The following is a 25,323-nucleotide window of genomic DNA, read 5'->3' as shown; positions in this document are numbered from 1 at the left end:
TCAATATTTATCTCTATAAAATATCTACATAATCATTTAAATTCCTCTGAATTAATTATCATCGATCGTCTATATAACATATTAATTAATTATAACCTAGTCTTAATCTCAGAAATTAAGACTACTACTATATTCAAGGATTAAAATCTGGGCCACTACAATGCTGGAAGGTAGTTATTCTGCTGCTAAATTGGGAAAAAGTTATACCACTGCATAAACGCCGGGTCACATACATGTTGGCCTTCTTGTTCTTTTGTGAGATTTAGCAGTAATTGGGTGATTTATTTGCGAGCCTTTAATGCCCCATTAACCAATGAAACTCACACAATTCAATTAACCAAATTATTATTATTTTTATTAATAACCCATTTAACTAAATATTATTCTTCTAATATTAAAATGCATCAACGTACAGTTACATTTTTAGTATCGATGCAGTTTTTCAAAACATCTATAGAATATACCATCCATAAGACATACAAAGTCCTCGAAATTCTTTGTTTTACTGAATTGCATGGTAAAATGATCATAAATCTTCCTTCAGATAAATTCATCATCTGGCTTTGGCTCCTCCAGATGCAGATGATCCAGCTTGTCTTGCCAACTACATAATATAGCAAGCAAATATAAGAATAATTAAAGGGGATAAATATACACACAAAGAGAATATATATATATATATATATATATATACAGAGAGAATTAAAGATACCTGAAAATAAGTTTCCAGCTTCGTCCTCAAAATTGCATGCTCTTGTTTGACTCGTAGGAAAGTCCTAACGCATCTGCAAAAGAAAAAAAAAAAAATTGTTAAATACGATAATTTTATCTAACGTTCATCCAACAAGGCCGAGCATTTTTAAATAAATTACCCTTCCGCATTTCCGGCCGTGCAGTGTTCTAGGAATCGTGTGCATTCGTTCTTCACTCTAGTAGCTCCAATGCTGCAAAATAAATAAATAAATTCTCTAGTGAATGAATTGATTTCGATAACAATCTATTGATGATATAAAGAATTAAACATATCAATTTTGTCATACTTTTAAGAGAGAGAGAGGGATTTTACCTTGAGCTACTACCTTTGAATTGGTGCATATAATCGTCCAGCTTAGGGAAATCAATAGGCCCAGTAACCCTGAATGGATATATAGATCATTAATAAATATGAAAACAATGAAAAAACAATAATAATAATAATAAAATTAAGTAATTAATTAACGTTGTAAATAGTACTTACAGTGCTTGTTCTATGTTTTCTAGCAGCCTAGCTGAATTGTTATAGAACATTGTCACCATATCCTCTACAAAATTAGGGCTGTCCTCGTCTTGCAATTCCTCAAGCTGGATAAATTGCTCATCAAGGTACCCCTGCAACATCCAACCATAAATATATATAACTTCCATTTTTTTTTTCTTTCTATATATATATATAGAAAAGAAAAGAAAACATTAATATGTTTTTTCACATGTATTATTAAATCATGGTGAAGAGCCTGTTTTCTTCTTTCAAAAGAGAAAGTCTGTTTGTGAGGCTCCAATATTCCTGTCTCCTAACCTAATAATAAATACAACTGAATATGGACAGTGTCGACATTCTCATGCACCCATCGTCAAGGGCACGTAAATACAAACTATTTTTAGAATAACCAGAGCAAAAACGTATTGCAACGCCATGGAACCTTCTGTCCACCATATCTCTTGTGTATGGTTTAGAAAACCAAGGCTGCATATGGTTGAAAGGCTAAAACAGAATAACGAAAAAAAAAAAAAAAAGAAGAGCTTTGGTGACTCACGTAGATATGATTTAATTAAGGAATTTGATTCTAACATGATCAAAATTCAAAACAAAGAATCATGAAAGCAAAATATATATGCACTCATGCAAATATTATATATAGCCTTATATGCAAAGCTTCTGCTTTCGGTAAAACAAATCTTTTCAAAGCATATTTCTAGCATATACAAAGAAGTAGGTGCAGTCTCATTTAATTGTACTACTAGATAGATTGAGAGCACTTTAACCTGATCAATGAGGGACCTCTTCATGTCAAGCTGGCGTTGCAAGCGATTTTTGTCCATTTCTCTCTCTCTCTCTCTCTCTTTTTCTCTATGACAAAATGGATCGAATTAGAAAATGGGTTGTCGTCTAAAGTGATATATATAGGCATACGGGAGAGGCCAGGAATGGGTGGAGGTACTGCATAAAAGTACATGCACGGGCGAGAGAGCGAGAGGTGGTGAAAAGGAAGATATAAAGAGACAAAGAGTATCTCTTCCTCTATTATCAAGGGGTACGTGCCCACGAACTTGATTCTTTCTTTCATATCCTTATTTGGGTCCTAGTATCTAGTACGTACGGAGATTCTAAATACCCCACACAACTTGTTTCAATAAAATCATTTTCATTTTCATTTTCATTTTCATTTAATAATAAATAAATATATCAATTTCATATAAATTTAATTATATGTTCAGAACCCTCTCTCTATGCTTTTACCTATTTTGATTTTAATTTGAGAGATTTGATACCTAAGTTTCTTCCCTCCTAAATTCTCCTTCTCTTTTACACTCTGCTTTAATTTCCTTTTTTTAGGGGAAGCTTCCTACTAAGCTTCCCTTTTATTTATTTTTTATTTTTTAAAGTGAAACTTAAGAGCAATAGCCACTAACTACAATCTATACCTATATTTTACATGGCCAAATGGGGGTCTTTCCAATTTCTAAAGACAAGACATGTATTGTAGCTAGTAATGTATTGTACATTTTCATATTTATTGACGCGATTTTTAAAATTATTATTGAGTTTGAAATTGATTATTATTAAATTTTAATCTAATGGTTATTTTAGAAATTACGTTAAGAAATATGAAAGTGGGGAAAAATGTAATTTTTTCAAGGCTTTTCTCAAAATTTTGGTTTCAAACTGATGGATCACCATCTCACGTGATCTATTGTTTTAGTAAATAAAGACATAAGGTGAAGGGATTGCGACACTTCAATTTGAAACTTAAATTTTGAAAGAAATTCTTGAAAAACTTGGCATTTCTCAAAAATGAAAATACGAGAGTAAGAGTGAGCGTAACATTTCTTCGTGTTTTGCTCCAAAAAGAGAAACAATTTGAAATTTCAAGTTGAAACACCAATAAAAGGCGTTAACAAAGAAGCCAAAGCCTCCTACGTCATTCATCTTTTTCTTTTCTTTTTATTTTATTTATTTATTTTGTAATTTTAAGGTACTTATGGTAATCCAAAGCCAAAGACTAGAATTTTCTTTACTCCGAAATGGTAATGTTTTCAAAATCCTTCTATTTTTCTTTCTTGTAGTGAATTTGAGTTTTTCAAATATTTAATAGCATATATGTTATCCTACGGAATGATTGAGTTTGCAGGTCAAAGCATATTGCTCCCCATCTTTGACCGTCTTGTATCGGGTGAAGAGAACATTATTTAAAAAATTTAAATGACATAGAATCATGTATGCGTTTAGATACAACAAAAGTAAATTCTCTTCATTTCACTTGAAATAACAATCAACCCTTAAATTCTTTTTTCTTTTTCATACAAGGATTAATTAGAACGGCAACGTCAACGATATCTGACAACTTTCTTGCTACCCAAAGGTGTCAATAATGCATATACTGGGATTCCTCTAGCTTCAAAAGTTTATGGCAGTACGATAGAAAAGGTTGATGGCAAATTTTTTTTTTTTTTTTTCTAATTAATAAAATAAGCATCTTAGCTAGAGGCAATCATAGTTCCCATACTGTCCCTCTTCAGCAACTCAGCAACACCTTCAAGCAAGATTTTTTCTTTCATAATTTTGCAACCCAAAGTCAAAGATCTTCCACCAACTGGGGAATAAAACATTACATGGGAAACTGAGAAGCCACAGAAGGCAGTGACGAAGCAAAAAAAGCATAAAGAAAAAATTATGATCGAAATGAGAATACTACCTTTAAACTAGCCGGCAGGCACGCAGTGGTCCACCAACTGTCTTTCTCTATCCCCATCTCTCTACAATTCTCACCAGAAGATGAAAGAAGCAAACAATTATTGGAGAAGGATTTTCCTTTATTCCTTTGCCACCCAACAAAGAGAGGAGGGAAGAAAGCGTGTGCAGAACGCGTGGAGAAAGGTTTTGCAGGGCCATTGGCTGCTAGTTCCGACAGAAATTCCAGAAAGAAAGCGTGTGTAGAACGCGTAGAGAAAGGTTTTGCAGGGCCATTGGCTCCTCCCTGTCAAGTTCCAACAGAAATTCCAGAAAGAAAGCGTGTGTAGAACGCGTGGAGAAAGGTTTTGCAGGGCCATTGGCTCCTCCCTGTTAAGTTCCAACAGAAATTCCAGACGTGTGGGCACATCTCCTACTTTGTAAAAGAAGCCTTTGAATATGGGTGGAATGGGATGAGAATATAAAGTTATTTTCCCCCCCGCCCCCTTTTATTGGAGAGATTAAAATTCCCTCTTGCTATATTCGCTTGTGTCTTGGATAAGAATCTCACCATCGACACGAAAAACCCCTACTAGTAATGCTATCATTCTCTTCTGTGTTGAAATGAATTTTCAAAAATCTAATGACACCTTTCCTAGCATAAGATGGAAAAGTAGTAGCATGAACATTCCTTTATTGAATATTTAATTATGACATCTAGAGATGTTAACATTAAAATGGTTTAAAGGATTTCTATAAAACAAAAATTGTAGAATTTGGCACCTAAATTATGTGCCAACTAGTAAGTCCCCTCATCAGTATATCCATATGCTGCAAAAATTCAGAATCAAGCCAACTACAAAAATTTTCAAGTTGATGTTTGTCCATTCTATGAATAGCAGCATGTTCCTAACTGGGTGTTGCATACAAAAGCTAACAAAACCTTAAAAGGTTTACATAGAAAGTTAAGCATGTGTTGTGACGAACCATGTACAACATCCACAATACTTTCATCACAATATTACTGGTGAAAGTTGTTACAGACATCATGTTGATGATGATAGTCCATAAAACCCAACGAAAAAAAAAAAAAGGATCAAATGTGACACCTAAAAAGTTAGTCCCACATTGAAAAGATGAATTGTCCACATAGAGTAAGTGGAATTATAACGGAGCTTATGCTATATCCCACGTGGGTTCAACTAGGTAAACTTAGGCTTCATAAATAATTCTAGGTAACTCCAATTTGATTAGTCATTTTGGAGTTGTGGTGCAAATGTGGTTAATGCTTTTCCTAAATCGTTATAAATTGTCAATTGTATTAAATACCTCTCAATGTAAGGGTTTCTCATATTATATAGGAATTGTTTAGCTAATTACAGGCTGTATCTCAGCGATTACAGCAATTTAGGAGAATAAATAAGGCAACTAAAATCTACCTATTAATTACAAGATACTATTGCTATAATACAAAATTATGCCATAACTAGAGAGACTAGATACTATATATATATATATCGTATCTAACTGATATCCCCCCTTAAATTGATGTTGGTCGATTAAAAATCATCAATTTGCCCACAAGGAATTGATGACGCTGTCGTGTCATGGCCATCGTAAATACGTCAGTTATCTGGAGATCAGTGAAAACATGAGGAAGAGATATAACACGAGTGTCCAAGGCTTCCTGAATAGAATGGCAGTCTACCTCAATATGCTCCGTACGTTCATGGTAAACAGAATTAGCAACTATTTGAATGGCATTAGTATTATCAGCATGAAGATGAGTATAATCAGATTGAGAAAAACCAAACTCAGCCAGAAGCTCACTAAGTCAAACAATCTCAAAACAAACAGCAGACATTGCCCGGTATTTGGATTTAGTAGATGATTTAGAAACGCGAGCTTTTTTCTTACTCCTCCAAGAAATCAAAGAATCAGCAAGAAACATGCACCAACCCGTGACAGACTGCTGAGTATTAAGACATCCTGCCCAATCCGCATCACTTTAAGCAACAAGGCGAAAAGGAGAGCCGGTTGGAAAGAACAACCTACGGCCAGGTCCCAAAGATAGCGAATGATACGGCGAACTGCAGCTCAATGAAGATGGTGCGAAGTTTGCATAAACCGGCTAACCTGCTGGACAGCGAAGGAAATATCAGGTCGAGTAATAATCAAATAGTTCAAGCTGCCTACCAACTATTGGAACACCGTAGGATCAGAAAGAAGATCACCCTCCTCACTTTGATATTTCACATTAACTTCCATAGGGGTATCCACCAAAGAAGAATCTTGAAGACCAACCAGGCTAATCAAGTCCTGTGTATATTTGTGTTGATTCAAGAATATACCTGAAGAATCAGTGTGCACCTCCAACCCCAAAAAGTACGTAAGAGGACCAAGGTCTTTCATATGAAAAGAAGCCTGAAGATTCTGCTTGAAATGGCCAATCAAATTGGAGTCAGTGTCAGCAATGACAATATCATCCACATAAAGTAAAAGAACGAAACCAGTCGGAGTCTTGCAAAGGAACAAAGAGGAGTCATATTGGCTTTGGACAAAGGAGAAGCGAAGCAGCGTAGACCTGAATTTTTCAAACCATGCCCGGGGAGCATGTTTTAAGCCATAGAGAGACCGCTTTAACTTACACACAGCAGCAGATGGAGAAGAAAACAAACCCAGAGGAGTCATGTAAATATCCTCTTTGAGATCACCATGAAGGAAAGCATTTTTGACGTCCATCTAGTGAAGTGGCCAGCCTTGGGAGGCGGCAATAGAAATAACATTAGAGGGGCAAGGAACCACGTCCCATGTATGACTGTCCTGGAGAGCCTGAAGTTCATCATGCATCACTTTCCGCCAACATTCATATTTAACAGCCTCGGAAAAGCATGTAGGAATGGAAATAGAAGACAAAGTGGCATTAAAAGAAGTGTGAGAAAAACCATACCGATCAGGAGGGTGTGATACTCGGGCAAATCGTCGAGAACCAGACTCAGGCAATGTCTTAGATGGCGGGTCAATTTGAGGGGAAGTTGTCAAAACACTTTCAAATGAAGGGTCAATCTCGGGAAAGGGCAAAGTCGGTAGACATCGAGTATACACAATTCTAGGTTTGAACCGTTCAGGCAGAGGAGGTAATTCATCAAAACAAGGTAGAATACTAATCTCAGGTAATGACACAACATGTGTAAAAAAGAAACATTGATTCTCAAAGAAAACAACATTACGAGATATACGAAATTTGTTACGAGATATACGAAATTTGTTAGAACAAGGATCATAGTAAACATAACCTTTGTGAAAAAGACTATAACCTATAAAGGCACATTTAACAGACTGAGCTGAAAGTTTGTGACGTTCATGAGGAGGTAAATGAACAAAACAAACACATCTAAAAGTATGCAGATTAAGATAGCTAGGATGCTGATGATACAAACGATAATAAGGAGAATCAAAATTCAAGACCTGAGAGGACAGTCTATTAATTAAGTAAACTGCAATAGATAATGCCTCAACCAAGAATTTAGAAGGAACAGAGGACTCAAGGAATAAGGTGCAAACAACGTCCAAGAGATGTCGGTTCTTTCGTTCCGCCACCTCATTTTGCTGAGTATAACGACAAGAGCGCTGAGAGACAATTCCTTTTTAGTGTAAGAAATCTTGAAACTCGTGGGACATGTATTCTCCACCAGAATCAAACCTCAAAATCTTAATACCTGTAGAAAATTGGTTCTCAATATATGCTACAAAGGTTTGAAAAACAGACAGGACCTCAAATTTGGCCCGAAGAAAATAGACCCAAATATACCGACTAAAATCATCTATGAATGTCACAAGATATTTATATTGAGCATGAGAAATTACAGGAAAAATGCCCCAAACATCACTACGCACAATATCAAAGCATTTTGCAACACGACTACCATGAGAAGAAAATGGAGTCTTACTCTTACCAAGTTTGCATACAAAACAGTCAAATGACAAATTTTTAGAACTCGTTCTTTATTGCCTAACAAATCAGAATTTAACGTATGAGACAGAATAACAGAGTTCGAATGACCCAAACGTTTGTGCCATACTTCGTTCGGAGTGTTAACTGTCATACAAGCCAAAGATAAACAACTAGAAATTGAAAAATGCAGTGGAAATAGTCTGCCAACTTTAGGCCCTTCGCAATTATCTTCCCTGACACCTGATCCTACACAAGACAACCATCACGAAAGAAATGGACATCATAGTTTTTTTCAACTAACTGACCAACTGAAATAAGACTATTAGAAAGTCCAAGAGATACATAAACATCTCTGAATAAATAATTGATATCTTCTACTTCATTAATAGCTAAATGACTCCCATTAGTTACTTGAATATGGGATGAACCATGATATGGATGAACATTGCAAAGTGTATCAGACGATCTAGTCGTATGATTGGATGCAGTAAAATCAATAAGCCAAGACTTATACGAAATAGTACCATTACCTTGGAGCCCTAAGGCGGAAAAGGTTGACATAATCATTTGTTGGACCATTTCAAGAGTAAGAACAGTTGATCCGGCCGTAGAAGAGGAAGCTGAGGACATCACTAGAGCAGAAGAGGTGTTCACTGCAGCCTGATAGGCGGTAGCTTGACGATTCTGAGGCCGAGTGAGAAATTCTTTAATAAAGTGACCCTGTTTCTTACAGTAGTTGAAAGATAGTTGGTGGCAATATGACAATACTCTTTGCAGCTGAAACACTGGACCTTGCGCATATCATTACCCTTCCCTTTCCCATAGGCTGCATAGGCTCTGGATTCGGGTTGATATCTTGCTGGAACATAGCCTGTGTGAGAAGACGTTGCTCCTCGCGAAGTAATTCTCCAAAACAAACTTCCAAAGAAGGAGAAGGATCCCGGTTCGTTAAATTTGAGCGAGTAACCTCAAATTCAGAGCGTAATTTCATCAGGAATTGATCTCTCCATGAACAGCCTGAACAATAGAAAGAGATGCAGTATGTACCTTCGCATAAACCATATCAGAAAATTCTCCCCATAAATTCTGAAAACCAGAAAAATACTCCGGAATGGAGAGATTGCCTTAAGTGTAACTAGCAATCTCATATTCCAACTGAAAACGGCGTGCAGTATTGTCCTAGTGATAAACCTTCAGCAAATACTCCCACATGGTCTTCGCAGTCTTAAAAGGACTCAGATTGAACACAATAAGAGGATCAACAGACCCTAAGATCCAGGGCTTCACACGTGCATCCTTGACCCTCCATTTAGCCAACTCCTTAGTCTCCGTAGGAGCTGGATCACTACCGTCTATATGGCCCCACAACTCTTTTCCCATAACAAACAATTGAAACAGGAATTCTCAAGCAGAATAATTTTTTCCAGTAAAACAGATCCCAAAAGTTTCACTAGAAGACATGATGAAATCAAAGAATTAGAAATTATAAAACCTGATAAAGGAGTAACAGGCCCACCAGATTTGTTGAACAGCAAGCCCAAGTCCACTCAAGTCAAACAGCACCAAACAGTAACCAGCAACACACCAGAATAGCAACCCAAACAGCAACCAAGCCCAAGCCCAACAAGCCCAAGTCCAAGCAAGCCAAACAGCAATCCTAATTTGCTGATTGCTGACCGCACCAAACAGCAAGCCCAAATCCAAACTTCAACCCACCCAGCAAGCCCTAAACCACGCTCACCGCACCAACCAGAAACAGCCGACAGTCCAAATAGCAAGCCCTAAACCACGCTCCACGCTCACCGCACCAAAAATAGCTCCACACTCCACGCTCAAAAACAAGCCACATGACAATATCGGCTATGAGAACTTCACCGACAAGAGCGAGATCAAAGCCGACAGCCCACCTCCTCCAGAAATCGCCGGCAGCCCCAAATCCTCCAGAAATCACCGACATCCACTCCAAGACTGCTCTGGCAAGGAATAGCAACCACAGGACCTATCGACAACCTCCACAGAGTCTGCCGACAGCCACTAAGAAGAAATTCCAGTAAGAATAAATTCCTTAACTTCAACAGAAACTGCCGAATAGCAGTTTGGAACCCTCACCAGAATTATCGACAACTTCCCCTGAAGTTACCGACAGCCAAAGAGACCAATAGCACAGTCTCGACCCAACTCAAAAAACTCGAATCACAACCCTAATTTAGATGATTTAGGCTCTGATACCATGTCTTGAATACCTCTCAATGTGAGGGTTTCTCATATTGTATAGGAATTGTCTAGCTAATTACAAGCTGTATCTCGGCGATTACAGCAATCTAGGAGAACAAATAAGGCAACTAAAATCTACCTATTAATTACAAGATATTATAACTATAATACAAAATTATGCCATATATATATATATATATATCGTATCTGACTGACATAATTATGGTATCAAGCACAACCTAGTAACATCATGTGGCGTTGATGCGCCACATGACGTAGACTAACTAGGTGATATAGCACAAATGTGGCTAAGATTTTTCTTAAGTCGCAAGACCAAATCTCTTTAAATGCTTAAAAGGAAATACAATAAAAAAGAAGTGAATTTGTTTTCATGAAATAAAAAATCACAAGCAAAGCAAACTATCATACAGACTGAGGCCACACAAAAAGAAAGGTGTCAAATGGGCTAGTGACAAAGCTATTGCTTCATGCTACATGATTTCAGAGGAGAGACAAACGACAATATGCTATTTGTTGTCGGGCTGACTGAGTAAATATGACAAATGGAAAAGCAAAACCTAGTTGATAATTATAACATCAAAATTTCCATTACACAACAAATACGAGTTGGTAATTCTAAAAGATTAGACAAAATAAAACCTAAAACTACCTGATTCTTAGAAGCGCCAGGAATGCATACGTGCATCAATAGGACAAGAGAAGTAGAGGTAACTACATCAAAAATTTGTGGGGCCCTCATGTAACATTTTATTTTCACTCAAAGAATATGCTTAGAGATTTACTTCAAAAAAATTGTTCACAATCATGTATCATCCAAAACTTAAATCTAGGTTTCTGTATTACTCATCATTTAGCAAGAACTTTTCTTGCAGCATCAATTTTGCTCATCTCCGCAAGAATCCCATAGCCTGGTAGACATTATTGAGAGTAGCATCTGCTATATCTGCAGCTCTTTTAGAACCTTCTGCCAAGACTCTATCCAAATAAGCTGAATCAGATATTATTTCCTCGTAGCGAATCTGTAGAAGTTCAAACGCCATTGATTATGTGAACACCATAGTTACTCGTAACATCAAAAGTGCCAAACAAATTGGTAATCTTCGACATAGAAAAAGAAGAAGAATAGAAAAGAATCACCAGCGTTGTTAGCAGAAACAGGGCAATTAATGAAATGGTCAGATAAAAAAAGTCATGTCTTGGGCAGAAAATTTTTTTTTTTTTTTCATAAGAAAAATGTTAAATAGTGATCCAAATGCAAAGCCAAAAAAAAAAAGAGGAACACACAGAGTACACAAATAATACAAATAAAGTCAGCACGCAAGTAAATGACCAAAAGGTGCACATATTTGACAGATCTAAATAAGCAAGGGCGCATGGGCATGGGCGGTGGGATTGCCAACATGATGACTGCTGTTATTTAAAGTTGAGATGGGATGTGGGATAGGAGGGTGGTCGAAAACGTTGAGGATTGTGGGGAGGTTTTCTGTGGCATGATCTTTTCGAAGTTTCAGTAATAATTTTGAGTGGGCTTTTACGGGTGTTTATGGTCAAAATGACGACAATGACAGGAAAATGCTTTAGGACGAATTGGTTGTGCTTATGACCTAGTGAGAGATGCCATGGTGTATTGGGGATGATTATAATGTTATATAATACCCAAGTGAGAGATCAAGCAATACCTACCATTCCCCAGCTTTGAAAGGAATTTTTACATTTCATCTTTAATCAGGATCTTATGGACATCCCTCTTATAGGTGGAAACTTCACGTGGTCCAATAATTGTGATGTTCAGTGTTAGTCCAACATTGATAGATTGAAGAACAGTTTTCTGATATCGTTCGGAGAAGACTCCCTGGAATCTTGCCAAATCATTTCCGGTTGATGCTTAATTATGGGGTTTCGAATAGGAGAAGTCAATATTTTAAGTTTGAGAATATGTGGCTCAAGTCAGAGGGCTTTGTGGATCAAGTGAAAACATGGTAGAGGTCATTGAGTTCTCAAGGATCCCCTAGTTTTGTGCTGGCACGCAAGTAGAGAGCCTTGAAAACAGATTTGAAAAAAATGGAATGAAGAGATTTTGGCAATGTTGAGAAGCAAAAAAAGGATCTAGTGAATGGTATATGTGAGCTTGATATCATTGCAAAAGGAAGACCCTTAACTGAGGATGAAAGGTTGAGAAAGGAAGAAATTTCTAGGGACTTGGAGAGGTTTATTCTTCATGAAGAAGTGAGCTTGACGCATAAGTCAAGGGCTCTTCGATTGAGAGAGGGAGATAAGAACACTAAATTTTTTCATAGGGTGGAAAATTCGAACAAAAGAAATAACACCGTGCGTTCTTTAGTTGTTAATGGATCCATATCTTCAGACTCTAGAAATAATGGAGCATATTGTGCAATATTACAACCAGCTTTACTCAGAACAACTCAATTGGAGGACAAAACTGGATGGCCTTTCTTTCAATTCAATTGGTGCTCATGAGGGTTTTTGGTTAGAAAGAGCTTTTAAAGAGAGTGAGGTGTATGAGGTGGTGAGAACCCTAAATGGTGATAAGGCCCGAGCCCTGACATTTTTTCAAACTTGTAGGGAGATCTTTAAAGAGGTTATCATGGTCGTATTGAAGGAATTTCATAGCCGAGAGAAGTTTGAGAAAAGCATCAATGAAACTTTTATTTCTCTTATACCCAAGAAAGCCGGTGCCGTGGATATTAAGCACTTCTATCCTATTAGTCTAGTGGGTAGTGTTTATAAAAGCATCTCTAAGGTACTAGCGAACAAGTTGAAAAAGTTGTTGAAGAAGATTATTTTGAGCTCTCAGAATGCGTTTATCAAGGAGAGACACATTCTAGATCAATTATGGTAGCTAACGAATGTCTTGAAAGTCAAATTAGATCAGGGGAACCTAGTGTATTGTGTAAATTGAGAGACTTTGTTGTATTTATTCAAGAGATGTGGCTTTCGGAAGAAATTGAGAGCTTGGATAGGTCATTGGATTTTTGAGGTGCGGTTCTCCATTTTTATTAATGATGCTCCCTCTGAATTCTTTAGTAGTTCTCGTGGATTGAGACAATGGATCCTTTATCTCCTCTATCCTTGGTGATTGTTATGGAGGCTTTTGAGTAGGATGATGTTTGCCACAATGGATAAGGGCCTTCTATCAAGTTTTCAGTGGGGTCAAGGAATAATGAAAAGCTTGTAGTGTCTCATCTTTTGTTTGCGGATGAACCTTTGATAGGCTAATCGTGAACAACTCCATCATTTGTGTTCTCTTCTTATGTTTCAACGCGGTTTCGGGTTAAAGGCTAACTCAAATAAAATAGAGATAGTTTATGTTGGAGATGTTGACAATGTAGAAGGTTTGGCTAGTATTTTTGGGTGTAGGGTGGCTTTTTTGCTGATAAAGTATTTGGGTCTTCCTTTGGGAGCACAGCATAAGACTACATCTATGTGGACCAGCATTGTTGGAAAAATGGAATGTCATTTGGCTTGGTGGAAAAGGCTTTATTTGTCAAAGGGAGTCAAGTTGACTTTGATTAAAAGCTCTCTTTTCAATTTGCCTACTTACCATTTGTCCATTTTCCCCATTCCTGTTGGTGTGGCTAAAAGGATTCCAAAAACTTCAAAGGGACTTTTTGTAGGGTGGAATTGGTGATGAGTTTAAGTTCCATTTAGTCAATTGGTCGAAAATTATTTCTTTGATGCTAAATGGTGGTTTGGGGGTAAGAAATCTAATTTATTTTAATCGAGTTCTCATGGGAAATAGTTATAGCGTTATGCTATATAGAGAGGGAGGCTTTGTGGAAATTGGTGATGGAATCCAAATATGATAACACAAGTGGATGTTGAAGTTCTAAGGAGGTAGCGGGGGATCCCTTGGAGTGGGAGTGTGGAAATATTTGAGGGGGTGGAGAGTTTTTTCCAGATTTGTTAGATACGAAATGAGATATGGGACCAAGATCAGGCTTTGGCATGATTTGTGGAGGTGGGAGCTAGTGCTTGAAGGTAACGTTTTTGGAATTGTTTAATATTGCACGTTGTAAGGTGTGCGTGGCAGATCATATGCAGTTTTTTAATGGAAATCTTTGGTGGAATATTTTTTTATCAGACCAGAATAGGATTGGGAGATAGACTTGGTTACTTCATTCTTTGATCTATTATACTCTCTCCGATTGAGACAAGGTGATGAGGATAACATGTTGGATCCCATCCCAGTGGTGGAAGTTTGAAGTAAGGTCTTTCTATCATGTGTGTCCATTCATGTTGGTTCCCAATTTCCTTGGAAGAGCATATGGAGAGTTAAGGCTCACTCGAGAGAGGCGTTCTTTGTGTGGATGGTGGGAAAAAGGAAGATATTGTCTTTGGATAACCTGAGAAAGAAGAAAGTCTTAGCGGTGGATTGATGTTGTAAGTGAAAAGAGTAGGAAGTCCCTAGATCATCTTCTTCTTCATTGTGAAGTGGCAAGAGAATTATGGGCTTCAATTTTCCGTCTTTTTGGTATAAAATGGGTCATGCTTAGAAGGGTAATAGAGTTGTTGGCAAATTGGAAAGATCAATTGGGAAGTCGTAACATTTTAAGAGATTGGAGGATGGCTCATTTGTGCTTGAGTGGAGCATATGGAGAGAGCGGAATGCAAGGAACTTTGAAGCTCGCGAGACTTCGGTGGAAGAGCGAACAAATTTCATGTTCAAATCTCTTTATACATGGATAGTGGCGCATAATAGTTCGTGTATTTCTATTTTTTCTGAATTTTTGGATTTTTGTTCTTATTTTTCTCTTTAATAGGGAGTTTCTCTAGTATACTTTCAATGTACTAGGGTTGCACCCCTTCTATCATTTTAATAAGATTGAATTACTTATCAAAAAACAAAAAAGGAACTTTTAGGTAATGCAAGTAAAAGGTATAGCACGCAGACATCAATTATCAAGCACCATATCATATCAGTAGGAGCAACCTGGATGGGATGCAGATGATCAATCAAGGAATCTGCTAAAAGGACCTTAAATGTGCCCCAGTTCATATTTTGACATTCTTGTGCAACTTCCTGGAAAAAGAAAAAAAAAAAAAAATTGTTTCACAGAAAAGCTTTTGATTGAATATAACGAGACCCAATAAAAAAATAAATAAAAAAAGCATGACTACAACATGATTGTCAGAATTTTAAAAAGCAGTAGCAATTCTTTACAGCAAACTTGTAATGCATGAAACTTTGTGTTGACTGGTAAGTAACGTAAATATGCACACCTAATGAGTATTCAGCCCATGACCTCAACTCCACCCCATTCTTAAGGGGGGAAGATGTGCCATTTGTGCTAGGACTATGATGTGGAATGGCCAAAGCAATAAATTAGTGAATCCTTTAATTTTGTTTTAGCAATATTTTAAATACCTTGATTTTATTTAGGTTTTAGTTAGGGTTAATTTAATCTTTTTATTTTTATTTTATGTTTATTTTAATTACGGTAGTATATTAAATGGGCGTTGCCCTAGGATTAGGGTTAGGGTTAGGGTTTTACGTAGTCTATTTAAGCTTATTGATTCTATTGCATTCAGTAGTTGATTATGAATGAAAATTTGTGAGACATGGATTTGTCTTCCCCTTCCCTTAATTTTTTTCTGTTTTCTCCCCCTTTTCTAAAGCTTTTCTCTAGGCTTCTTCCCTCTCTTGGCTTTATTCTCTTCGTTCTCTAAGCTTTATTCTTAAATTGCTTATTGTCCTGCATCAGACTACAGCTAATTAGTTTGTGTAAATGAGTATTTAATTACAAAATCACTACCACGAAAAACAAAAAGTCCCAAGCTGACCATACAATCTATTATAGTATATTACTATAATCATTAAAATGAACACTATTTTCAAAGTGTCATAGAAAACAAGATGTCTCTGGTTTGAAGATTAATTGGCTAAATTAGAATTGGTCCCTGTCAGCAATGTTGATAATGCAAAAAGTCTGGCCTATACCTTGGGATTCAAGGCTTCCTCTTTGCCTATGAAGTATCTAGGTCTTCCGTTGAGAACTCCTTTTAAGGCCAAATCTATTTGGGATGGCATTATTGAGAAGATCGAGTCATTTGGCTGGTTGAAAGCAGTTGTCCTTGTCTAACAAGGTTTGGATTACCTCGATTAAGAGTACCTTGTCAAATGTTATTACTTATTTCATCTCTTTCCCTCCTCCCTGCTAGCATTGCCAACCACATTGAGAAGTTGTAGTGAGATTTCTTGTGGACAGGTATGGGTAAAGAGTTCAAATTTCATTTGATAAGTTGATCCAAGGTGTGTTCTCCAATTTCTAAGGGGGGTTTAGGGGTCTGAAATTTGCTTAAGTTCAACTAAGCTCTTCAGAGGAAGTAATTATGGTGCAATGAGAAGCTCGGCAGAGATTGGTAGTAGACTTTAAATATTGTAGTTCATGGGGTGGATGGTGTTCTAATGAAGTTAATGGGTCGTATGGGGTTGGGCTCTAGAAATATATTAAAAGGGGTTGGGGGGGGTTTTCGAGATATACTAGATTTGAGGTGAGAGATAGCTCCAAGATTCGGTTTTGGCATGATCTATGGTGTGGGATCAGTCCCTTAAGGTAGGACTTCTGGAGTTATTCAATATTGCTTGCTATAGGGATGTTTCCGTGACAAATCTATAGCTTTCTAATGGTTCTCGTCAGTGAAATCTATAGCTTTCGACCTCTTATCTGCTAAGGCTTCCCATATCAGTAGAAGGAGGCTGAGTATCTGGTGTGGAAACATTTGTCTCTACCATGGAAGTACGATTGGCCTGAGGCCTGGTTCCTCTACCTGTGCGGGCCCCCATGACCTTGAGTAGGACGGCCATGAAGTCTCCAGTAAGTCTCCTGAGTATGCCGCAAAATATTACAGTAGTTGCAAAATAATTTTTCCTTGTAATATGAGGTCGCATCAGCTACTCTGCCACCATCTCCACCTCAAAATCACCTTCCGAACTGTGTTGAGATGCACTTTCTAGAGCAAATTGAGGCTATGAAATGGGATAACATTGTGCTGCAACGACTCTCCTCATTTTAGACATATGAAAATATCTCCCACAACGACAGAAGAGGTTCCTTCCCAAAAACAGAACTGGCACAGGATCATACTCAAAGTGCAATCCACCCAAAAATTCATAAACACGTTCCTCCTCAATCATCTTCTTGATTTTGACAACATCTGCTGCACACTCTGTAAGTTCTGATAATGATCTAACATCTGCCACAAACTATAGAGTTTATGAAAATAAGCCATGACTAACTAGTCACCTTGGGTTAGTCCTTGTATCTGTCACTTCAAGTCATAAATTTGTGCAACATTCCCCATTTTGAAATTGCCTGGGCAATTACATCCCAAACATCTTTTTCCATACAAAGAAACAAATGTCCCTAATTGATTTCCGGTTGCATTAAATGCAACCATAAGTCAGATCATTTGGCTTTGGTTCTTGAATTTTTCCATTCAAGTGTCACATTTTCCCTCTACTCTTAAATTACAAAAGAGCGAATTGTGACAAAGAAAGATAGCTCAGCCCATCCAATTTTACAGTTATGATTTGGAGAGTTGGATTTTCATTATGAGAGGTTACCTGACTCTCTACTCTTTTCTTCTCATTTGTCTCTGACATTTTCAAATAAGATCTCCAACCTAACAAATTGCTCCATCACACACCACGTGGGCTCAAGGAAAATTACAAATACAATAACAATAATAAGAAAGAAAGAAAAAGGATACTACAAATCAACCATTATGCCAACTCAAAAAAAAAAAAAAAATTACTGATGACCTGTCGTTTGGCACACTACTAGACATGCTGTTCTCCAACAGCCACAAAATGACATGTCATTTAGGCTTTTAGAACTGTTAGAGGAGAGTATTAGGGTTAATATGTTATATGGGTATTTTGGTCTTTGTATTCAAAGTTACAATATATATATATATATATATATAGGTGGTGTTTGGCAAAAGCCCCACGCAGCCTAGACACTGTTCAGTCAAAATTGTGGCTCCTTTCCCTGACGTGCATTTACCGTATTACCCTACAATTGTTTCTCCAAAAAAATCCCAGCGCACGACTCGTAAAAGCGAGCGCTCTTGTGTCTGAGCGAATGCATTTTCCAAAGTAAAAAACCAACCGTTGAACACACAACCCAGCGATCATACCGGAAGTTCCCCCGAAGGGAAAAGTCAGACCAAATAAAATAAAATAAAAACCTCTCCCAACCGTCAGAGAGATCTCTGTACACTCGGAATTGCGACGGCGACAGAAAAAGCGGCAATGTCGAGCCCAAGACGAGCACCAGCAGCAGCCGGAGCAGCGGGCCTATACTCGTGGGACTGCACGCTCCCAGGGCCGCCGAGCCGCAACAACTTTGGATCGGCGGACCTGAGCTCCTCGGGCCTCCTAGCCTTCACCGCCGGCAGCTCCATATCCGTCGTCGACTCCCGCTCTCTCCAGCTCATTTCCACTATCCCCCTCCCCTCTCCCAGCCCCTCCAACTCCATTTCCCTCTTGCCATTCGTCACCCCTGTTCGCTAGACTCCTCTCCCCATCCGCTGCGACCTCCTCTCCATGGAGCCCTCATCGTCCCATCTCCTCCTCGCCGCTGCCAACCTCCAAGGACGCATCTGCATCCTCGATTTCTGCGCCCGATCCCCGCTTCTCTGGTTCGAGACCAACTCCGCATCGAAACCCGACATCCAGGACCTCTGCTGGGTCCAGGCCCAGCCCAACTCCTGTCTCCTCGCAGCCATCAATGGTCCCTCCACTCTCTCCCTCTACAGCGCCTCCTCCGCCCACTGCCACTTCCAATACGACGCCGCGCCCGAGTTCCTCTCCTGCCTCCGCCGCGGAGACAGTCTTCTGCAAATCGTAGGAGATGAATGAGAGAGTTCTCAGGGTATCAGTGGCGGTTCGGTTGAAAATCCGGTCACCACCCGAGAAGAATCCGGTGCTGAGCTGGAGGATATTGGAGGTGTTAATAGACGAGGATAAGAAGGAGGTTTTGGGGGCTAATGGGGACTCGGGAACGACATCGTTGCAGTGCTGGGTGTACAGGACTTCGGGTTTGAGTTTCGGTCACCGACCATAGAGTCGGAGGTAGTAGTCGGCGTGTTGGCAATGAATACAAGAAGGAAACAGAGGAAGGGACTGAGTGGGAATTTGTGGGGTTTTAAAAGGTTCATTTGGGATTTGAGCAATGGAGCTGAAGAAGAAGAAGAAAGAAGAAGAAAGAAGAAGAAGAAGATGAAGAATTGGATGGAGCGCCGGGGGGGAGTGCTTTGGGGATTTTCAGGAAAAAAATACAGTAAGTGAAGGATGGAGCGCAGGGGAAATATGGTCAAAATCGTGTGACATTTTGAGGCTGAAATTTCAAAGTTGATGGTCAACCGGTCAAATGGTGAATCGTGTCTAGGACATCCCTATTGCCAAACAGACCCATAGTGTGAGAGGAAGGAGGCTACGTGAATATTGAGCCTTTCTTCTATTCTCTTTTCATGCAAACCCTAAACCCCTATAACATGGTATCAAAGCCATAACCACTAACACATCTCTTCCCACCCTGCTTCTTCCTCCCTTCATTTTTTTTTTTTTTCTTCCTTTTCTCTCTGTATTACCCATCGTGGAAGTCTGAGAAGTGGGCTTAATGCCCGTGAATCTTGATTCGGGGTAGATGGTGCCCGGCGTGTCTATGGTGGTTGGTGACTTGCCGGCTTGTTCTGTGGTGGTTTCCGGCGTGTTCTGTGGTGGTGGCCAGCATGTTCAATACGTTGCTGCTTTGTGGTCGTCGCTTGGGTTTATAGCCGTGGTGGTTGGTATCGCCGGTGAGGTCTGATGAACGCCGGCGTGTTTCAACGTGTTTCCGACAAGACTCCGGCAAGCCTCCGGTAGGTCTCCGGAGACATTTTCTGTCTCGTTTAGCTTCTGGTTTTGGTATTGCAAACGTGGTCTGCCTATCCCCAACGAGTTTGGATCGTCTCCAGCGAGTCTCCAGCGAAGCTCCCTGTTTGGTTTTTTCAACCGTATTCCTACTAGTTTCTCTCTCTTTCTCATTATTTTACTAATTGGCATTGGTTTGAGCTGGTTTTTGCCATTTTTCCAGCATTGTTGCAATGGGTTTTTTTTCCATTTGTTTTTTTTGGTGGGTTACAGTTACTTATCTGCTGTATTTCTGTGGTGGAGTCTTTGGCTTCTTTGTTGTTGAGATTATGGCTGATTAACGTGAGAACTTCCTTAGTTAATGCCCCAATAACTCATGAAGCCGAATGGGAAGAACTATAGTTATTGGGCACGGTCTGTTGAAGTTTTTTCTGAAAGGCAAGGGCTTGTTTCTTCATTTAACTTCGGGTATGCCTGAAGGCATTGCTCCTAGCCTTTGGGAACAAGAAGATAATCAAATTATCTCTCTTATATTGAACAATATTGAGTCTCACATTGGATCCTCATGCATCTATCTGCCTACTGCCAAGGATATTTGGGATCATCTCAGTCATATGTATTCTAGTAATGGAAATATCACTCCGATTTATGAGGTGTAAACAATATTTTGGGCTTGAACAAGGTACTTAGACAGTGGATGAGTACTACAATCAGGTTGTGGCCATCTGTAAGGAGAGGAACTTGTACCAACCACCGTCTATGGACCTGCAAAAAATGGAAAAGCAATGTTAAGATGTGGATGTGATTCGGTTTCTTCTTGGTTTGAAACTCGAGTTTGAGTAGGTTCATGTGCAGATTTTGGGTGGTTCTGATCTCCCCTCACTTCCTGATCATGGCTCTTAGCTGAGTTATGAGCGTATTGCTGAGTGCGCTGCTTTTGTTACTACCCATGGCAGCTCTAGTAGTTATCGTGGCCGCCGTGGTGGTCGTGGTTTTCGTGGCGGCCGTGATTCTCGAGGCGGTGGTCGAACTGGTAGTCGTGAGCCTCACAAATGTACTCACTGTGGTCGTAGTCATCATTCTGTGGATTTTTGTTGAGACTTGCACGGCAAACCGTCTGATTTTGCCAATCAGGCTTTTTCTATGAAGGATTCTCCTACTATTTCTGGACCACCTACTAGTTCGAGTCCTGCTCCAGATTATGATCTCATCTCCATTCTGAAAGATGAGTATGCTCAATTCTTGGCTCATAAGCAGGTTACTTCCACTTCCACTACTACTCTTGTTCAATCAGGTACTGCATCTCATTGTCTTTTATCCTCCACTCGTGACCCCTGGATTATTGATCCTGGCACCAATGAACATATGAATAGTTTGTCCACTACTCTCTCTGATTATCATCCTGTTGATACACCTCACATTGTCACCCTAGCTAATGGTTCTCTCTCCACTGTAGCCGGCTCTGGCCATACACATCTGAGTCTAGATCTTGAGTTGTTGTCTGTTCTACATGTTCCTGGTTTTCCTTTTAATTTGTTATCCATTAGTAAAATTACCAAAGCTCTTAATTGTTTTGACAATTTTTACCCTTCTTTATGCATTTTTCAGGATCTCAAGATGAGGAGGATGATTGGTATGGGGCATGAAGTTGGTGGCGTGTATTACCTGGATCTTGAACCTTCATTTTCCTCTCGTGCTTTACAGTCGTCAACCTCAGCTCTTCAGTGGCCTTGTTGTCTTGGTCATCCTTCCCTTCCTACATTGAAGCATCAAGTCCTGAGTCTTTGTCATGAGTTGTCCGTGCCTTGCGAAGCTTGTTAGCTTAGTACCGTCGTGTTTCTTTTCCGTCAAGAGTTGTTAGTTGAGTTTCGCATCCTTTTGAGTTAGTTCATTCTGATGTATGGGGTCCTATGAATATTGCATCCAATAAATTTCATTATTTTGTGACCTTTGTGGATGATTTTTCCCGCATAACTTGGTTATTTTTAATGAAAAATCGTTCAGAGTTATTTTTGGTTTTCCGAACTTTTCGTAATATGATTAAGACTCAATTTACTTAAAAAATCCATATTTTGCGTTCTAATAATGCCAAAGAATACACATCTAGTTCCTTTGCCTCTTATTTGTCTGATAAAGGAATTATACATCAAAAATCGTGTGCTCACACTCCACAACAAAATGGTGTGGCTAAACGCAAGAATCATCTTTTATTGGATGTTACACGTTGTCTTTTATTTCATATGCATGTTATCTCATTAATCAGATGCCCTACTCGGTCTTAGATGGTGCTTCTCCACATTCACTCTTATACTCTTCTTCACCCCCGTTTGCCTTACGACTAAAGGTTTTAGGGTGTGTTTGATATTTCATAACTTGGGTCCTAGCTATGATAAACTTGATCTTCATTCCACTAAATGTGTCTTCCTTGATTATTCCATAATTCAGAAGGGATATCGTTGTTATAATCATGTTCTTCGCTGCTACTTTACTAGCGCCGATGTCACATTTGTTGAGTCTCTTTCCTATTTTCCTGTTGATGCGTCTTTCGAAGCATCTACCCTTGAGCCTAATGTCAAGTTTGTTCCGCTGCCTGTTCCATATCTCTCTAAGTCTGTCGTGTTGCCTCCACGCTCTTCTGCTCCTCTCCAGGTTTATACACGAAGGCACACCCATCAGCTCCTGCACCTCCACCATCATCCGTCCCGTCTTCGGATCTGCTGTCACCTGCATCTGATTCCTTGCCCATTGCCCTACGGAAAGGTATACATTCTTGCACGACTAAACATTCTATTAGTCAGTTTGTATCCACTAGTTCTTTATCTCCTTCTCATTCTTGCTTTATTTCCCACCTTTCTACTATTTCAACTCCAAAGACAATGCAGGATGCCTTATCTGACTCTATTGGAGGCAAGCTATGGAATTGGAAATGAAGGCCTTGCATCATAATGGTACATGGGAACTTGTTCCATTACCCGCCTGCTAAGAAGACCGTTAGTTGCAAATGGGTATACACGGTTAAGTTTAATCCTGATGGTTCAGTTGAACGGTTGAAAGCTCGTTGGTTGCTATGGGTTATACCCAAACATATGGTATTGATTATGATGAGACGCTTTCTCTAGTTGCCAAAATCTCATCTGTCCGTATTCTTATTTCTTTGGCTACTAATCTTAATTGGCCCTTATTTCAGTTGGATGTCAAAAATGCCTTTTCACATGGGGATTTACATGAGGAAGTTTATATGGAGCAACCACCTGGGTTTGTTGCTCAGGGGGAGTATTGGAGTTGTGTCTATAAGTTAGAAAAGGCTTTGTATCGCCTCAAGCAATCTCCACGATATGGTTTTAAGGGTTTTGGGTATGGGTTTTCCCTAAACCTAATGACAAAACCTCTGGGTGTCTCAAGTTTTCTCGTAAGGTGCAGTTGAAGGATCGGGATAGCCCCTTCTAGGGAAGGGAGTTACTGTCGATGGTGTCTACGGAGTGGGTTCCTTCGATGGCTCCAGAGTCTCCTTCACCTGCTGTGGTTCCGGAGTCTCCTTCATCGCCGATGTCTGAGGTTCGGCTGGATGCACTTGTGTTCACGGACGATCAGCCTCCTGAGTCTCTTGCGGGTGATGGTTGGGACCCGTTGTCGGTGCGAGTGTCGGAAGCTTTGCCGGTCCGGCAGATCGCTGCGGTGAGTACTACTGTTTCTCAAGCAGTTAACTCTGTCTCATCTACGGTGGTTATTTTTTCGGCAAGCCCTTTGTGTAGGGATAGGGAGGATTCTTTTTTTGGGTTGGGGGATTCTGTCTATTCTCCGGTGACCGAGGAAACTCATGCTAAAACTGATAGGATCCCTTCTCTGACAAAAGGCTTGATCAGACGGGGTTTTTTCGTCTAAGAGTTGTCTCTCCTTCTCCGTCGGTGGTCAAGGAGGCATCCTTGTCATCTCGGGGTTTTAAGGATGACAGCTCCATGGGGGTGGTGGAGTTGTGTAGGGTCAGGGAGGCCTTTGAGTTTTTGGTGATGGAGGAAGTTCCTGTTAAGGCTTATAAGAACACTGCTCCGGTGAAAGATTTGATCCATCGGGGGTTTTTAGGGTCGAAAACTGCTTCTCCCTCTATGCCGGTGGTGAAGGAGGTGCTCTCATCTATTCAGGGCTCAAAGGTTGACAATGTAGAACCTCAGGTCTGCTCCAGAGTCTCAACTTCTTCTCATTCCCTTGGGGCAGCTGAGCTGGGTGTGAGTCTTAGCCGATTTTTTCCTTGCATGTCAGAGGGTGGTGCCCCCATTTATTCTTCTGTCTCCAAGTCTCAACTGGGGTATTCCCAGAGGGTGAAGGAAAAAGTTGCTAAGCAGTTGAATAAAAACAAGGAGCTTCTTGCCGAGGTGGTGGCAGAAACTCCGATGGAGGCGGTGGAGGGCTATTCCAAGGTGGTGCTTGATGCGGTGAATTTCGCTCCCGTGGTGGGGTTGTCTTGGGGAGGTGACAAGAAAAGGCTTTTGGATCTTTTTTCAGTCACTGATAAGGAGAGAGAGCCTATAATTGACATTTCTGCTTCAAAGGTTAAGGAGAAGAGGGAGCTCAAAAATTTGGAATGCTCCATAAATTTTGATGCTAGAGGTCGGAGGCCTTCTTCGGCGAAGTGGTAGGCGAGGGTTTTTTGGGTCTAAAAATGTATTTTCCTTCCCCCCTGAGGTGCAATAGGGGCTTTGGGTTTTTAGGGCTTTTATTGGGTTTTTTGCAGGTTTTAGATTTGGATTATTTTTCGATTTTTTTGGGTGTTTTGTGTTTGGGCTTTGGTTGGATTACCTATGTATACTTTCTTATATACTTAGAGGCATTTTGCGCTTTTTTTTTTTTTTTTTTTTATATATACAACATTACTTATCAAAAAAAAAAAAATACTAAAAATCAGCCATTATACCAACTCAAAAAATAATATTGATGACCTGCCAAACCGTTTGGCACACTGCCTCAAAAAGTCCAAAACAGACCAGAAAGTGCCAAAGAAACAGAGGAGACAGCCATTTTCACGATCAACACATCAAAAACACATTGTTTAGTGCTCGTGATGGATCAGGCGATCACCAAATCGCCACCATTTGCAGGAAGGACGGCCCAAAGGACGCTGGTGGTACCTTCTGTGGGTGGTGCGACCTAGATGATGGTGAGCAACATTTAGTCACACAACCACAAAGATGTGGGTGCACTAGTCACACCACCACGGACGAAAAAACATGGAGCAAAAGAAGAAGAAAAAAATGAACCCAAACTCATCTTTGATACCAAGTGGAAGAGAAAGAAAGAAAGAAAGAGAAGGAAAACTCTTATTTGATAATAAAG

At 39.5% G+C, this 25,323-nt stretch overlaps 2 protein-coding genes across 3 annotated transcripts in view; both read right to left on the bottom strand.

The window, feature by feature from the left end:
- Positions 1 to 517: 517 nt before the first annotated feature.
- On the bottom strand, positions 518 to 2,079 carry LOC132190617 (histidine-containing phosphotransfer protein 4-like). The gene is made up of 6 exons (XM_059605653.1): positions 2,023 to 2,079; positions 1,238 to 1,368; positions 1,067 to 1,135; positions 873 to 944; positions 713 to 785; positions 518 to 604 (listed from the first exon to the last, which is right to left on the bottom strand). Exons 1-6 carry the CDS (start codon positions 2,077 to 2,079, stop codon positions 554 to 556), a joined length of 453 nt encoding a protein of 150 aa, XP_059461636.1. The 3' UTR covers positions 518 to 553.
- An 8,527-nt stretch (positions 2,080 to 10,606) lies between these two features.
- Positions 10,607 to 25,323, bottom strand: part of LOC132189733 (tryptophan--tRNA ligase, chloroplastic/mitochondrial) — a 49,790-nt gene continuing 35,073 nt past the window's right edge. Inside the window, exons 14-15 of one of the 2 annotated variants that reach the window (XM_059604511.1) lie at positions 15,070 to 15,159; positions 10,607 to 11,137 (exon numbers count right to left, since the gene is read on the bottom strand). In XM_059604511.1, the coding sequence (XP_059460494.1) occupies positions 11,003 to 11,137; positions 15,070 to 15,159 (225 nt within the window). In that variant the 3' untranslated portion in view covers positions 10,607 to 11,002. The remainder of the gene's footprint in view (positions 11,138 to 15,069; positions 15,160 to 25,323) is intronic. The other variant, XM_059604512.1, reaches the window with a different exon arrangement.

Source organism: Corylus avellana, chromosome ca8 (genome assembly GCF_901000735.1).
Source record: "Corylus avellana chromosome ca8, CavTom2PMs-1.0".
Lineage (NCBI taxonomy): Eukaryota > Viridiplantae > Streptophyta > Magnoliopsida > Fagales > Betulaceae > Corylus > Corylus avellana.
The sequence above is the reverse complement of the archived record's forward strand: the minus strand, read 5'-3'. Positions and strand labels throughout refer to the sequence as shown.

What these genes read in the sequence shown, in the direction of transcription:
- LOC132190617 (XM_059605653.1), bottom strand. Translation starts at nt 2,079, where the DNA reads ATGGACAAAAATCGCTTGCAACGCCAGCTTGACATGAAGAGGTCCCTC. An exon ending in AGAGGTCCCTCATTGATCAG is followed by an intron (nt 1,369 to 2,022) that starts GTTAAAGTGCTC and finishes TGGATGTTGCAG; the next exon opens with GGGTACCTTGATGAGCAATT. An exon ending in TTCAAAGGTAGTAGCTCAAG is followed by an intron (nt 945 to 1,066) that starts GTAAAATCCCTC and finishes TTTATTTTGCAG; the next exon opens with CATTGGAGCTACTAGAGTGA.